This window comes from Stegostoma tigrinum, chromosome 38 (genome assembly GCF_030684315.1).
Source record: "Stegostoma tigrinum isolate sSteTig4 chromosome 38, sSteTig4.hap1, whole genome shotgun sequence".
NCBI lineage: Eukaryota > Metazoa > Chordata > Chondrichthyes > Orectolobiformes > Stegostomatidae > Stegostoma > Stegostoma tigrinum.
In genome coordinates, this window is record NC_081391.1 from 10,031,308 (window position 1) to 10,047,766 (window position 16,459).

General features: G+C 48.0%; 1 protein-coding gene across 3 annotated transcripts in view; it reads left to right on the forward strand.

Annotated features, from left to right (window-relative positions):
• Positions 1-16,459, forward strand: part of LOC125447303 (caspase recruitment domain-containing protein 11-like) — a 113,295-nt gene that overhangs the window by 65,310 nt on the left and 31,526 nt on the right. For 2 of the 3 annotated variants that reach the window (XM_048521612.2, XM_048521613.2), the window contains exons 11-12: positions 3,202-3,233; positions 9,986-10,104. In XM_048521612.2, the coding sequence (XP_048377569.2) occupies positions 3,202-3,233; positions 9,986-10,104 (151 nt within the window). The remainder of the gene's footprint in view (positions 1-3,201; positions 3,234-9,985; positions 10,105-16,459) is intronic. The other variant, XM_048521614.2, reaches the window with a different exon arrangement.

Genomic DNA, 16,459 nt, shown 5'->3' on the forward strand with positions numbered 1-16,459 from the left:
ATAAATTAGGAAAGTAAAGAAACAGAGCTCTGAATAACAGTCGTCACAACCCAGTCCACAATTGAGCCCCCTGACCGTGCTGGGACTGGATTCCAGACCGTGCCAGGCTTAGGCCGGGGGCAGGGGGGGGGGGGAACGAGCCCACGCTGGGGCCGGAAATCTGATATATGTCACTGGGCGAGCAACTCCCACTCCTCAGTTCAATGGCCTGGGTTTAATCCCACTCGAGCAGCTGCTGATATTTGAATTGAAAAATGTTGCAGGCTGTTGCTTTGTTTGGATAATTGGAATTGTAATGGCTGCTTTATGTTAGCTGGCAGACTGTAAGGGCAAGTAGTGGGTGCTGGCTTGTTATCTGGGACGGCTGGCTGGTAACACAGCACGATGCTAACAGAGTGGGTTCAATTCCTGCAGTGGCTGAGGTTACTATGAGGGGACTCTCCTCCTCAGCCTGTCCCCTTACCTGACATGTGGTGGCCCTCAGGTTAAACCACCACCAGAGGTGTCCCTGTCTCTAATGGGAGAGCAGCCCTATGGCCTGGAAGACAATGGCTTCTTTACCTTTTCACAGTACGCTGGTGAAATTTGAATTCAAGAAAACATGGAATGAAGAGCAGGCTTAATGGAAAGCTTGCGTAATTACCATCAATTGTCCTAAAACCCCATCTGGGTCACTAACATCCTTTAGGGAAGGAAATCTGCCAATCTCACCCACTCTGGTCTACATGTGACTCCAGACCCACAGTGACATGCTTGACTCTCAACTGCCCTCTGGGTAATAAATGCTGACTTGGCCATTGACATTGATGCTCACATCTCTCAAATGAATGAAAAGGCATCAATAATCCAAATGGGCAGGTTTAGGCTGGGGGGATACAGATAAATTCCACCACAACAGTCTAGTTCACTAACGCCCCTTTAGGGAAGGAAACTGCCGTCCTTACCTGGTCTGGCCTACATGTGACTTTAGACCCACAGCGCTATGGTTGAATCTTAACTGCCCTCTGGGTAATATACACATGTGAAGTCCCCATCTTGTGAGTGAATTTGACGCTGATTGATTTCATGTGTCCCATTTGGGGAACCTACAAGGGAGGGGGCCATAATTTAAAAATGAGGAACAGCCCACTTAGGACTGAGATGAAGAGAAATCTTTTTATACATAGGATTGAATAGAATAGTTTTTTTGAGTATGTTGAAAATAGAAATGTATACATTCCTAAATACCAATGATTGAAAGTGATAAAGAGTTAATGAGGCAATTTGGCATGGGCAGCATTGATCAGCAATGATAGTAAATGACTATAGAGCAGGATCGATGGGCTGAATGGCCTGCTCTGGTTTTATGATGCCACATTCCTATCCAACTCTTAATGGCTCTCAAAAATAAGTGATTCAGTTCAAGGACAGACAGGGACAAGGGAACACATGCCAGTCTTCCTAGTGATGCCTATCCCGTTGCAGAATAAGAAAAAAGTGTCAACTCAACATTACTTGTTCACACATCAGCTGGCAGGCATGACCCCTGACTCCTGCCCAAATTCCCCCATCCCACCCCAAAGGTCTTTTAGTTCATTGTGACTGGATGAGAAATCAGGCTGTCATCTCCCCGTTCGATTGTGCCTGGGTGTTTACGATCAGCATTAAAACTATCATCTTAGATAAATAGGGTCAGTTCTAATGGCAGAAACTGACAGGATTGGGTACAGAGATAATGGGAACTGCAGATGCTGGAGAATCCAAGATAACAAAGTGTGAAGCTGGATGAACACAGCAGGCCAAGCAGCATCTCAGGAGCACAAAAGCTGACGTTTTGGGCCTAGGCCCTTCATCAGAGAGGGGGATGGGGTGAGGGTTCTGGAATAAATAGGGAGAGAGGGGGAGGCAGACCGAAGATGGAGAGAAAAGAAGATAGGTGGAGAGGAGAGTATAGGTGGGGAGGTAGGGAGGGGATAGGTCAGTCCAGGGAAGAAGAGATTACAAAAGAGCGGCAGTGGGAGAGTGATTCCCTGAGGTTAGTCCGGAGGGAGGAGGGTAACATCTTCGGTCCGCCTCCCCCCCGTCCCTATTTATTCCAGAACCCTCACCTCATCCCCCTCTCTGACGAAGGATCTAGGCCCGAAACATCAGCTTTTGTGCTCCTGACATGCTGCTTGGCCTGCTGTGTTCATCCAGCCTCACATTTTATTATCTAGAATTGGGTGCAGAACTTGTTTTACACCCGATCCCATCCAGACCTCTCATCAGACCTGCTGTAAATCCAAACCTCCACTCGGGCCTGTGGATTCCTACCAATTGAACTGAGTTAGAATTGATCCCAATTCTCCCACAGCTGATCTGCCTGATGGATTGTTTATAGGAATTGGAAATGCCGACACAGCTGTTGGCAAATTTTGAAAAACTTAGAGTTATACAGCATGGAAACAGACCCTTTGATCCAACATGTCCGTGCCAACCTGATATCCCAAATTAATCTAGTCCCATTTGCCAGCATTTGGCCCATATCCCCCTAAACCCTTCCTATTTATGTACCCATCCAGATGCCTTTTAAATGTTGTAATTGTACCAGCCTCCACCACTTCCTCTGGCAGCTCCATCTGTATGAATATGTTGTCCCTCAAGTCCATTCAAAACCTTTCCCCTCTCACCTTAAACCTTACACCCTCTAGTTTTGGACACCTACCCCTGGGAAAACAGACATTGACTATCTATCCTATCCCTGCCCCTCATGATTCTATAAACCTCCATAAGGTCATCCCACAGCCTCCAACACTCCAGAGAAAATAGCCCCAGCCTGTTGGTCAGTGCATGAAGTCGAGGAGTTGGAGCATCATTACGGGGCGTTGATGCGTCACTTTGGAAATATTGCATTCAGCTCTGGCCTCACCCCTCAGTCTCCGACTCTCTGGACAAAACCAGTCCCAATCTGGTCAACTCCTCCCTGCAACTCAAACTCTCCAGTCCTGGCAAAATCCTTATAAAACTTCCCTGAACCTTTTCAAGTTTAACAACGTTCCTTCCGAGGGCAGGGAAAGCAGAACTGAAAGCTGTATTCTAAAATGCCATGAGTGTATAGAAAGCCAAATTGGCATGATATCAGTGCAGCGAATTGTTGTGAAAGGGCACAACTGAATGACTAAAGGACAGCAATTGCATTCTCACTACCAACGTCAGCCTGTATTTTTCTTTTTAATTTTCTAGTGAGTGAATATGGTGAAGACCTATCCCCAGTGGTAAGTTTCCACAGTTCTTGGTGTGTGTGGGGTATCAGTGCATTGGCTGGGCTGTTTCCCATTTTAATTTGGCCCATTTTAATGTTATCTTAGTTTCCAATTACCTCAATGACCTCCCCTCCTGTATCTCTATAATCACCTCCTGCTGTAAAACCAGCTGGTGTACACTGTGCTTCCCTCCAGTTCTTGCCCCCTGACCATTTCCAATCTTTCCATCATTGGTGGGTCAGGGTGGGGGGCGTGTACCTTCTGTTGCTTGGCCACACATACTGGGGCTGACATCTGCTTCTCTCTTGTCTTTAAGAGGTGGCACGGTGGCTCAGCGGTTAGCACTGCAGTCCCACAGCATCAGGGACCTGGGTTTGATTCCAGCCTCAGGTGACTGTCCGTGTGGAGTTTGCACATTCTCCCCGTATCTGCGTGGGTTCCCTCTGGGTGCTCCGGTTTCCTCCCACAGCCCAAAGATGTACAGGTTAGGAAGGGTTGGCCATGTTGACTTGTCCCATAGTGTTCAGGGATGTGCAAGCTAGATGGGTTAGTCATGGGAAATGCAGGGTTACGGGGATGGTGGGCTTCGGGGGGATGCTCTTCAGACGTTTGGTCGAACTTGATGGGCTGAATGGCCTGTTGCTACATTATAGGCTGCACGGTGGCTCAGTGGTTGGCACTGCAGCCTCACAGCACCAGGGACCCGGGTTCGACTCCAGCCTCGGGCGACTGTCTGTGTGGAGTTTGCACATTCTCCCCGTGTCTGCGTGGGTTTCCTCCGGGTGCTCTGGTTTCCTCCCACAGCCCAAAGATGTGCAGGCTAGGTGGATTGGCCAAGCTAAGTTGCCTGTAGTGTTCAGGGGTGTGTGGGTTATAGGGGGATTGGCCTGGGTGGGATGCTCCAAGGGGCAGTGTGGACATGTTGGGCCGAAGGGCCTGTTTCCACACTGTAGGGAATCTAATCTATAGGGATTCTGTGGAAGATGTTCCTTCAGACTCTTTCACCAAGCCCTTGGCTGTCTGCATTAACATCTCCCCACTGTGATCCGATGTCAAAGTGCTCTTTATCAAGCTGCAGTGAAGCACCTTGGGCCATCTTCTGCTACACTAATACAGATTGTGGTTGTTATTCTTAGAAGCCTACTCACCAGGCATTGGGGTTAATTTATACCCTGTCTTTGCCCTAGGGTGGGGGATTTCAAGAGTAGGAAGCATATTTTTAAGGCGAGAGGAGAAAAATTTTAAAAAGACATGAGGGGCAATATGTCTTAGATAGAGAGCGGTTCACGTGTGGAATGAACTTCCAGAGGAAGTGGTGGAGGTGGGTACAGTTACAATGTTTAAAAGACATTTAGATAAATACTAGGATAGGAAATGTTTGGAGGGATATGGACCAAGTGCAGGCTGGTGGGACTAGTTTAGTTTGGGATAATGGTTGACATGGACTGGTTGGACCAAAGGCTCTGTTTCTGTGCTGCATGACTCTATGACTCTTCTGATTATACAGGCAGATACAGAGATATATCATTAAAAGAGATGTGTTTTGCTTGAGTTTCACGTTAGCTCTGCTGCCTCATAGTACCAGGGACCCGGGTTTGATTCCACCCTCGGCGACTGTCTGTGTGGAGGTTGCACATTCTCCCTGCGTCTGTGTGGGCTTACCCCGGGTGCTCCGGTTTCCTCCCACAGTCCAAAGGTGTGCAGGTTCAGGGTGGGTTGGCTATACTGATTTATCCCATAGTATCCAGGGATGTGCAAGCAGATGGGTTAGCCATGGGGAATGCAGGGTTATGGGGTTATAAGATGTAGATGTAGAAGCAGGCCATTCAGCCCATTGACACTGCTCCACTATTCAGTTAGATCATGGTTGATAACCCTCAGCCCTGCTTTCCTACCTTAGCCATGCAATCGTTGATTTGATTATTGATTAAAAAAAATCTGTCTGTATCAGTGTTGAATTTACTGACAGACCCAGACTTGCCAGCCCTCTCTGGTAAAGAATTCACAGCACCCTAAGAGAAGGAAATTCCTCCTCATCTCTGCCTTCAGTGTGTGACCTCTTACTCTGAGATTGTACTGTCTGGTCTTAGACTCCCTTGCAACGGCGCCTACTCTGTTGAGAGCCCCCTTAGAGCCCTGTACGCTGCATCAAAGCTGCCTGTCATTTTTACAAACTCCAATCTCCTCATCCTCACCTTGTAAGAACCTTCCTCCATGCCCAGCAACAGCTTAAGGAACCTTCTCTGGGGTACCTCCAATGCTTGTATCCTCCTCCGAGGGATAGTGACCCATCAATCTTGAGGAGGTTGGCTTGACCCCATCGGAATTGTGGTGCCACAATTCATTTCCATTGCAATGGAGGTGACCAGGCAGGAGTGGCGTAGATACAACCTTCTGTCCAGCTAGAATCCCTACGGTGTGGAAACAGGCCATTCAGCCCATCGAGTCTACCCCGGCCCTGTGAAGCGCATCCCACCCTGACACGCTCCCACCCCCGCCTCCCCCTTCCTTACCAAATCCCTGTCAACCTGCATTTCCCATGGCTAATCCACCCAGCCGGGACACGATGGTGCGATTTAACATGGCTGATCCACCCTGACCTGCACACCTTTTGCACTGTGGGAGGAAACCGGAGCACCCGGAGGAAACCCACCCAGACCTGGGGGAGAATGTGCAAACTCCACACAAATGGTCACCTGAGGGTGGAATTGAACCCAGGCCCCTGGCGCTGTGAGGCAGCAGTGCTAACCACAGAGCCGCCCCTGAATTGAAGATGGTGGGAATGGAGGCAAGAATCCTGAATCGCGGAGCCTCTTTGACTCTGTGAAAATCAAGTCCACAGTTATCTAGGCCCAAGCACCTTCAGCTACATCATCAACGGCCAACTAAAGGTCAGAGGTGAGGAGACTTGCCAATGATTGCACAATGTTCAGAACTATTTGCGACCTTTTGATTATTAGAATAGTTTCAGCCAGCTCTGGTCAATATTCTGGCTTGGGCTGGAAAATAACAAACAGCATTTGTGCTATGCAAGTACTAAAAGTCACCGTAATTTTGGGTCAGAACAGTGGAACTTCCTTCCTCGCACTGCTGTCGATGTATCTAACTGCAGTGGTTCAAGAAGACAGCTCACTACCACCTTCTTGAGGGCAGTTAGGGAATTGTCAGCGATACCTACATCCCATCAATGAATGAATAAATAGCAGTTCCCTTATGAAAAAAAGAGTGTGCCCATCTCTACTTAACATTCAATGGCATTATCATCACTGAACTGTCCAAGGTCAATGTCTTTTAGTTACTGAACTGCTGCATCCCCAAAGCTTGTTCCCTCTTACAATAGAGACATAGACTCATACAGCATGGACACTGACCCTTTGACCCAGCTTGTCCATGCTGACCAGATTTCCGAAACCAAACTAGTTCCTTTTGCCTACGTTTGGCCCATATTTCTTTAAACCTTTTCTATTCATGTACTTTTCCAATGTATTTTAAATGCTGTAAGTGTACCAGCCTCCACCACTTCCTCTGGCAGCTCGTTCCATACACGTACCACCTTCTGCAAGAAAAAGTTGTCCCTGAGGTCCCTTTGATATCTTTCCCCTCTCACCTTAAACCTATGCCCCTCTAGTTTTAGACTCCCCTACACTGGGGAAAACACCTTGGCTATTCAACTTACCTGTACCCCTCATGATTTTATAAATCTCTAGTAAGGGCATTCCTCAGCCTCCTGCGATTCAAGGAAAAAAAACCCAACCCTCACCAGCTTCTCCTTATAACTTAAACCTTACAGTCCCATTAACATCCAACTGCACCTCCCAGTCGCGAACCATTTCAACTCCCCCTCCCATTCCTCAGACGACATGTCCATCCTGGGCCTCCTGCAGTGCCACAACGATGCCACCCGAAGGTTGCAGGAACAGCAACTCATATTCCGCTTGGGAACCCTGTAGCCCAATGGTATCAATGTGGACTTCATAAGCTTCAAAATCTCCCCTCCCCCAAGTGCATCCCAAAACCAGCTCAGCTCGTTCCTGCCTCCCTAACCCGTTCTTCCTCTCACCTATCCCCTCCTTCCACCTCAAGCCGCACCCCCATCTTCTACCTACTAACCTCATCCCACCCCCTTGACATGTCCATCCTCCCTGGACTGACCTATCCCCTCCCTACCTCCCCACCTACACTCACCTCTACTGGCTCCATCCCCACCTCTTTAACTTGTCTGTCTCCTCTCCACCTATCTTCTCCTCTATCCATCTTCGATCCGCCTCCCCCTCTCTCCCTATTTATTTCAGAACCCCCTTCCCCTCCCCCATTTCTGATGAAGGGTCTAGCCCCGAAACGTCACCTTTTCTGCTCCTAAGATGCTTCTTGGCCTGCTATGTTCATCCAGCTCTGCACTTTGTTATCTAACATCCTGGCAAATATTTATTGCATTGTAATAATATTCTTCCCACAGGAAGGCGACTAGAATTGTTTGCAGTATTCCAAATGGAACGCTCCCCACTTGCCTGGATGATTGCAACTCCAACTATGCTCAGCAAACTCAATCCCGACCACGCGCACTCCCTGAGGGAGGGAAGGAAGGTTACAGGGAGAGAGAGAGAGATGACCAGTGGTAGTTTAACCTGAGGGTCACCGTGCCTCAGGGGCAGGGGAGAGGTTGAGCAGGAGAGTCCTTTCATGGTAATTTCAGCTGGCGCAGGGAGATGTGTGATAGGGGCAAAGGGGTGGGAGAGAGTAAATAGCAGAAGATTTCATGATGCGAAAGCCAGAGAGAGGAGTAATTAGTCATACCTGAGCAGAGGTTGTGTCCTGGAACCGCACAAGCAGCTGTTTTGGATCCAATATTAGGAAATTAAAAAGACAGAAAAATAAACAAGACAAAAATTCAGATCTAAAATTGTTGAAAGCAGTGTTGAGGCTACGAGGCTGTGGAGTGTTGAGTTGAGAGCTAAGAGGATGGCATGGTGGCTCAGTGGTTAGCACTGTTGCCTCACAGTGCCAGGGACCTGGGTTCGATTCCACCCTCAGGTGACTGTCTGTGTGGAGTTTGCACATTCTCCCTGTGTCTGCGTGGGTTTCCTCCGGGTGCTCCGGTTTCCTCCCACAGTCCGAAGATGTGCGGGTTAGGTTGGATTGGCTGTGCTGCATTACCCACGGTGTTCAGGGATGTGTGGCTCATAGGGGAATGGCTCTGGGTGGGATGCTCCAAGGGTCATTGTGGACTTGTTGGGCTGAAGGGCCTGTTTCCACACCGTAGGGATTCTAAATGGCTGTTCCTCATTCCTGTCCCTGCTCCTTTTGCTCTCATAAGACCTCTGGGAAAGGACAATAACTTACATTTCTATCTTCTTGCTGTATAGAAGGGTCCTGAAACTCCATTTCTGTCCCCTCAAATGCTGCAGGACTTGCTGAGTATTCCCTGCATTTTTGCCTTTAACTTCAGATTTCCAGCATTCCCAATATTTGGTTTCTGTACACGATCTGTAACTCTGACTGTATTGTGATCCCCCTGGCCTAAGAATGCTTTTGACTCCCCAAAACACAAATATCCTGGCTTTCAGAGCAGTCTTCTTGGCTCCAACCAGTAATAAAGACATTGTTGATGTGTGTTAATTCCCCCTTGTTTAATGATTTACTTGCTTTGAACTTGATTCAGTGAAACAGGAGAGATTCCCATTGATCCTTCAAGTTAGTGAACAAAACTTGACACCATCCAGGACGAAGCAGCCTCCACTTGATTGGCACCACATCTGCAAACACCCACTCCCTCCACCATTGACCCCCAGCAGCAGCAATGTGTACCATCTACAAGATGCACAGCAGAAATTCACCAAAGATCCTCAGACAGCACCTTCCGAACCCACAACCACTTCCATCTAAAAGGACCAGGGCAACAGACACATGGGAACAGCACCCCTTGCAAGATCCCCTCTAAGCAACTCACCATCCTGACTTGGAAATACCTCGCTGTTCCTTCACTGCCGCCGTGACAAAATCCGGGAATTCCCTCCCTAAGGGAATTACGGGCCAACTCACAGCAGGAGGACTGCAGTGGTTCAAGAAGGCAGCTCACCCCCACATTCTTGAGGTGGTTGAGAGGTTGATTAGATTAGGATTATTTACATTAGAAAGACGGAGGCTAAGGGGGGACCTGATGGAGGTCTATAAAATCATGAGAGGTATAGACAGGGTGGATAGCAAGAAGCTTTTTCCCAGAGTTGGGGACTCAGTTACGAGGGGGGTAACGATTTCAAGGTGAGAGGGGAAAAGTTTAAGGGAGATATGCATGGAAAGTTCTTTACGCAGAGGGTGGTGGGTACCTGGAACGCGATGCCAGCGGAGGTGGTAGAGGTGGGCACGATAGTGTCATTTAAGATGTATCTAGACAGATACATGAATGGGCAGGGAGCAGAGGGATACTGATCCTTGGAAAATAGGCGACAGGTTTAGATAGAGGATCTGGATCGGCACAGGCTTGGAGGGCCGAAGGGCCTGTTCTTGTGCTGTAATTTTCTTTGTTCTCATGGGGTCAACTAGGGACAGTAGGGAACACTCCCCTCTCATCATCTACATTAAGTTTATTAGAAGGACTTGTAGCTTGATTATCAGCATCTTTATGACACAGTGTTCCCTGGCCAGCAAGTCCTGTACTGGGATAAACCCAGGCTCCACCCTAATCCAGAGACAGGGACAATATACACTGCAGAACACAAGCTCCTTTAGTAAGTAAGTGTTCAATGTTAAATCGAACTGTATTTCAGGAGCTATTGTGGAGCGATATTGAACACGAGAGGGAGGTGAATAGATTCTCAATGATGGCATTCCCACCTTGCAAAGAATCTTTGACACGTCGTCTGAAGCAGGAGGAACCAGCCAGCAGGTAAAATGAGGAAGGTTGGCTCTGTTTTCTCCTCCATAGATGCTGCCTGACCTGCTGAGCTTTTCCAGCAACTTTGTTTTTCAGCAGGTAAAATGACTTTGCATCTCGGAGATGTGACCAGATACACTGCTGTTTAAGTGAGACTGAATTCAGAGCTTGGAATGTGCAGGAACTCAGAACAAAGCGCTTTATCACTTGTCCCTGGATACAGTGCTCTACCAACCATTCGAACAGCGTAAAAATATATAGACACAATGTTTGGTGTGAAAAAATTGGCTTATTTTCCCACTTGGCTTTGTTTTTACAAATCATGAATATATTCTTTGCATGATGTGATTGATACTCCATTGTCGTGATTGCGGAGAGACGCACTGGGATTTTGTCTTTTATCACTGCAAAAGTCAGTGTGAAATGTTGATCATTTGAAGGAGAAAAGGCAAAGCTCAGTGAAAGTGAAAGGAGCAGGAGAGAGAAGTGGTAAACAAATGAGAGAGAGAGCGAGAGAAAGAGAAACAGAGAGCAAGAAAGGGGGAGAGACAAAAAAATAGCAAGAGTATGAGAACATGAGAGCGGGACAAAGAGCTAGAGAGAGAAGAGGGCAAGAGGGAGAGTGAGAGAAATAAAGAATGACAGAAACAGAACGGGAGACTTAAGGGAAAGAGGGAAGGAGAGAAAGAGAGAGACAGAAACAAAGAATGACAGAAAGAACGAGAGAGACAAGAGAGATTGGCAGTGACGAAAAATGACAGCTTGAGAGGGGGAAGGGGCACGTAGTTGTTCTTACTTTGGGATTGAGTGCCATGGTGAATGTGCTAAGTGTTGACTAACAGACTGAGAAAATGTGACCAATCACGCACCATGTTAAGGACTGACTGGCGAGCTTTAGCCAATTTCCTGGCCTATCGAGGAGCTTGACACTGGCGTCCTGAGCCGCCAGGAGCTGCAGGCCAATCAGATGCTGGCAACTTCCCAGTTGTCAAGGAGCTTCTTCTCAGTACAGGGAGAGAGATAGAGAGGGGTGTTTGAGGATGGGGTGGGGTCAGAGGCAAGGGCAGGGGAATGGCTTCCAGAGACTAATCTTGGATCCCAGTCAACATCTGTGTCACAGACTGGGACAACTGAAGATGCCTGACCCCCTCCACCCACCATCACCACCACCAAAGGCGGGTCACCGTGGTTACTCAGTCAGGAAACCAGCTACCATTTTTGACTGCCAGAAAGAAAGGTGATGAGTTGAGACTTTAATGCGTCCAATAATTGACCACATCACGGCCTTAATAGCTGGCGGGAGATGGCGCCCAGTGGACCTTCTCGTCCAGAGCATAACTAATGAGGTGGTGGGACAGGGGCTGATATCCCTAAACACCCAACCCTCTCAACTGTTTCCCCTCCTTGTCACTTCTGAGGGGATTCTATACAAAAGGTGGGAGAAAAAAAGAGACAGAGTGAGAGCGGGAGAGAGACAGTGATCGCAGGAAAGAGTGGGAGTGGCGAAGGGAGAGACACAAATGTGAGTGAGTGAGGCTAAGAGCATTTGGGAAAGAGATTAGGACCAGAGACCAAGAAAGATCATTGAATTTCCATCCCTGTTGTGTCAATGTCACAGGCAGCAGGAAAACCCTATTGTGGTTCTGGAAGGGAGAGGAATGGATGCGAAGAAGTGAGGGAGCTGGGTTGGAATTGTTGCGACTCCAGCAACAATAGAACATAGAACAGTACAGCACAGAACAGGCCCTTCAGTCCACGATGTTGTGCCGACCATTGATCCTCATGTATGCACCCTCAGATTTCTGTGACCATATGCAAGTCCAGCAGTCTCTTAAATGTCCCCAATGACCTTGCTTCCACAACTGCTGCTGGCAACGCATTCCATGCTCTCACAACTCTCTGTGTAAAGAACCCGCCTCTGACATCCCCTCTATACTTTCCTCCAACCAGCTTAAAACTATGACCCCACGTGTTTGCCATTTCTGCCCTGGGAAATAGTCTCTGGCTATCAACTCTATCTATGCCTCTCATTATCTTGTATACCTCAATTAGGTCCCCTCTCCTCCTCCTTTTCTCCAATGAAAAAAGTCTGAGCTCAGTCAACCTCTCTTCATAAGATAAGCCCTCCAGTCCAGGCAGCATCCTTGTAAACCTCCTCTGAACCCTCTCCAAAGCATCCACATCTTTGCTATAATAGGGCGACCAGAACTGGACGCAGTATTCCAAGTGCGGTCTAACCAAGGTTTTATAGAGCTGCAACAAGATCTCACGACTCTTAAACTCAATCCCCCTGTTAATGAAAGCCAAAACACCATATGCTTTCTTAACAACCCTGTCCACTTGGGTGGCCATTTTAAGGGATCTGTGTATCTGCACACCAAGATCCCTCTGTTCCTCCACACTGCCAAGAATCCTATCCTTAATCCTGTACTCAGCTTTCAAATTCGACCTTCCAAAATGCATCACCTCGCATTTATCCAGGTTGAACTCCATCTGCCACCTCTCAGCCCATCTCTGCATCCTGTCAATGTCCCGCTGCAGCCTACAACAGCCCTCTATACTGTCAACGACACCTCCAACCTTTGTGTCATCTGCAAACTTGCTGACCCATCCTTCAATCCCCTCATCCAAGTCATTAATAAAAATTACAAACAGTACAGGCCCAAGGACAGAGCCCTGTAGAACACCACTCACCACTGACTTCCAGGCAGAATATTTTCCTTCTACTACTACTCGCTGTCTTCTGTTGGCCAGCCAATTCTGTATCCAGACAGCTAAGTTCCCCTGTATCCCATTCCTCCTGACCTTCTGAATGAGCCTACCATGGGGAACCTTATCAAATGCCTTGCTGAAGTCCATATACACCACATCCACAGCTCAACCCGCATCAACTTTTCTAGTCACATCCTCAAAGAACTCGATAAGGCTTGTGAGGCATGACCTGCCCCTCACAAAGCCGTGTTGACTACATTTGATCAAGCCATGCTCTTCCAGATGGTCATAAATCCTATCCCTCAGAATCCTTTCTAACACCTTGCAGACAACAGACGTGAGACTTACTGGTCTGTAATTGCCGGGGATTTCCCTATTTCCTTTCTTGAAGAGAGGAATTACGTTTGCCTCTCTCCAGTCCTCAGGTACGACTCCAGTGGAGAGCGAGGATGCAAAGATCTTCGCAAGTGGCGAAGCAATTGCATTTCTCGTTTCCCAAAGCAGCCGAGGACAAATCTGGTCCGGGCCTGGCGACTTGTCAATCTTAATGTTTGACAAAATTTTCAGCACATCAGCTTCCTCGATCTCTATCCATTCCAGCATGCACACCTGCTCTTCAAAGGTTTCTTTCACTACAAAGTTCGTTTCTTTCGTAAAGACAGAAGCAAAAAACTCATTTAGGGCTTCCCCTACCTCCTCAGACTCCACACACAAGTTCCCTATGCTATCCCTGATCGGCCCTACTCTTTCTTTGATCATTCTCTTATTCCTCACATAAGTGTAAAATGCCTTGGTGTTTTCCCTAATCCGTTCTGCCAAGCCTTTCTCGTGCCCCCTCCTGGCTCTGCACAGACCATTTTTGAGCTCTTTCCTCACCTGCCTGTAATCCTCTAGAGCTGAGCTTGACCCTAGCTTCCTCCACCTTATGTAAGCTACCTTCTTCCTTTTGGCGAGAAGCTCCACTGCTCTCGTCATCCAAGGTTCCTTTATCTTACCCCTTCTTGCCTGTCTCAGAGGGACATATTTACTCATCACTCACAACAACTGTTCCTTAAACAGTCTCCACATGTCTATAGTGCCTTTACCATGGAACAACTGCTCCCAGTCCATGCTTCCTAACTCATGTCTAATCGCATCATGTGAGAAGATTTTCCAAGGAGGAAACTGGAAGCATTGATATAGAAGGCCGAACCATTAGAACTGATGCAGCAAAGACAGAGAAACTATCTTTGCTTGGGAGATAGGAATGAAGTCTCAACAGGAAGTAGAGATTGGTGGGAGGAAGCATAATCACCAAATTTGTGGGAGTTTGAAATAACAATGGAAATTGCTGGGAATACCAGACAGATGAGGCAGTGTCTGTGGAGAGAGAGAAACAGAGTTGGTGTTTCCAGTCAATGGCCTTTTGTTAATTAGAGAGTTGTAGAGCTGTACAGCACAAAGATAAACCATTCGGTCCAACCTGTCCAAGCTGACCAGATATCCTAAATTAATCTCACCCCATTTGCCAGCATTTGTCCCCTATCCCTCTAAACCCTTCCTATTCATGTACCTATCCAGATGCCTTTTAAATGTTGTAACTGTACCAGCCTCCACCACTTCCTCTGGCAGCTCATTCCATACACGCACCACCCTGTCCGTGTGAAAAAGCTGCCCTTTAGTTCCCTTTTAAATCTTATCCCTCTCAGCTTCAACCTGTTCCCTCTAGTTTTGGACTCCACCACCCTGGGGAAAAGACCTTGACTATTCACCCTATCCATGCCCCTCATGATTTTATAAACTTCTATAATGTCACCCCTCAGCCTCAAACACTCCAGGGAAAATAGCTCCAGTCTATTCAGCCTCTCCCCAAACCCTCCAGCCCTGGCAACATCCTTGTAAATCTCTTCTGAACTCTTGCAAGTTTAACAACATCTTTCCGATAGCAAGGAGACCAGGATGGAACACAGTATTTCAAAAGTGGCCAAACCGATGTCCTGTTCTCTGAGATAGTAGGAACTGCAGATGCTGGAGAATTTGAGATAACAAAGTGTAGAGCTGGATGAACACAGGCCAAGTAGCATCAGAGGAGCAGGAAAGCTGATGTTTCAGGCCTAGACCCTTCTTCAGAAATCGAGGAGTGGAAGGGGGTTCTGAAATAAATAGGGAGAGAGGGAGAGGCGCATAGAAGATGGATAGAGGAGAAGATAGGTGGAGAGGAGACAGGTCAAAGAAGTGGTGATGGAGCCAGTAAAGGTGAGCGTAAGTGGGGAGTTAGGGAGGGGATAGGTCAGTTCAGTGAGTACGGACAGGTCAGGGGGTCAGGCTGAGGTTAGTAGTCGGAGATGGGGGTGCGGTTTGAGGTGGGAGGAGGGGATAGGTGGAGGAAGAACAGGTTAGGGAGGTGGGGACGAGCTGGGCTGGTTTTGAGATGTGGTGGGGGGGAGGGGAGATTTTGAATCTTTTCTCTGATGTTGGCCAGAATCTTACACAGGGACTCCACCACTGATGGAAAATGGAGCCTGATGTGCTAGTTTTAGATTATAAATCCGACATTAGTTCCTTGTATTAGAGGAGAGAGCCTTTCTTGAAAAGAAGAGCTTATTACAGGCCATTTGAGGCAATTAAGAAGTCAATCAACTCGGATATTAAGAGATAGCAAGAGCTGCAGATGCTGCAGACAGATATAACAGTGTGGAGCTGGAGGAACACAGCGGGCCAGGCAGCATCAGAAGAAGCAGGAAAGTTGAAGAAGGGTCCCGACCCGAAACATCAGCTTTCCTGCTCTTCCGATGCTGCCTGGCCTGTGATGTTCCTCCAGCTCCACACACTGTGACTCGGATGGGTATGCTGCCTTTGCTGTGTTGTAGTCCACAGTTTTGGGGCAGAGGCCGGCAAGACATGCAGACTGCTTTGACTCAACTCTGGTGGAAAAATGGGAAGGCAGGTAAAGATGGGAAACTCCCCTTTAGTGTGTTCCATGCCCTACTTCCTCCCTCACACCCGTACCACCGAGATGGTACACCCCCTCCGCACCCCCCCCACCCCAGACATACCCTCCCAGCCCCACTGGCCACCCCTCTTCCCATGTTGCCTCAAGGCCCAGTCACTGACCATCGTCCTGTTCGCTCCCCAGCCTGTCCAGTCCAAGTCCATGCCACCATCTTGTGGGAGCCACTTCCAGGTCCTGAGCGAGTTCCCGCGTGACACAATGAATGCTCAAGAGCTGCCAGTCAATCTGATTGGCTCTCGAAGATGGAAGCTCGTGGAGACAGTTCCTGACTGACTTCCACAAACAAACTAACCCTCGCTGGCACAGAGCGGGCAATGAGATAGCCCACAGTCGCAACACCCCCTGCTCCCTGAAATCTGGCATTGTTGGTCTTAGATCGAAGTGGGAGACACCTGACGGAGGTGTACAAAGTTCCGTGGATAATGGACTGGGTAGGTTGGAAGAAGCCTTTCCTTTTAATTGAGTGGCCAATAACCACAGGGGACGCAGCTCTCAGATAAGGAGTAGGTGGTTTAGAGGGGATTTGAGGAAGAATTTGTTTTACCCAGATGTAGGGGGATATCTGAGTAAGCCTAAAAGGATAGTCAAGGCAACAACCATCTTGACACTTAGGAAGTATTTAGATAATTACTTGAAGCACATTAGCATGCAGGGCATGGGAAT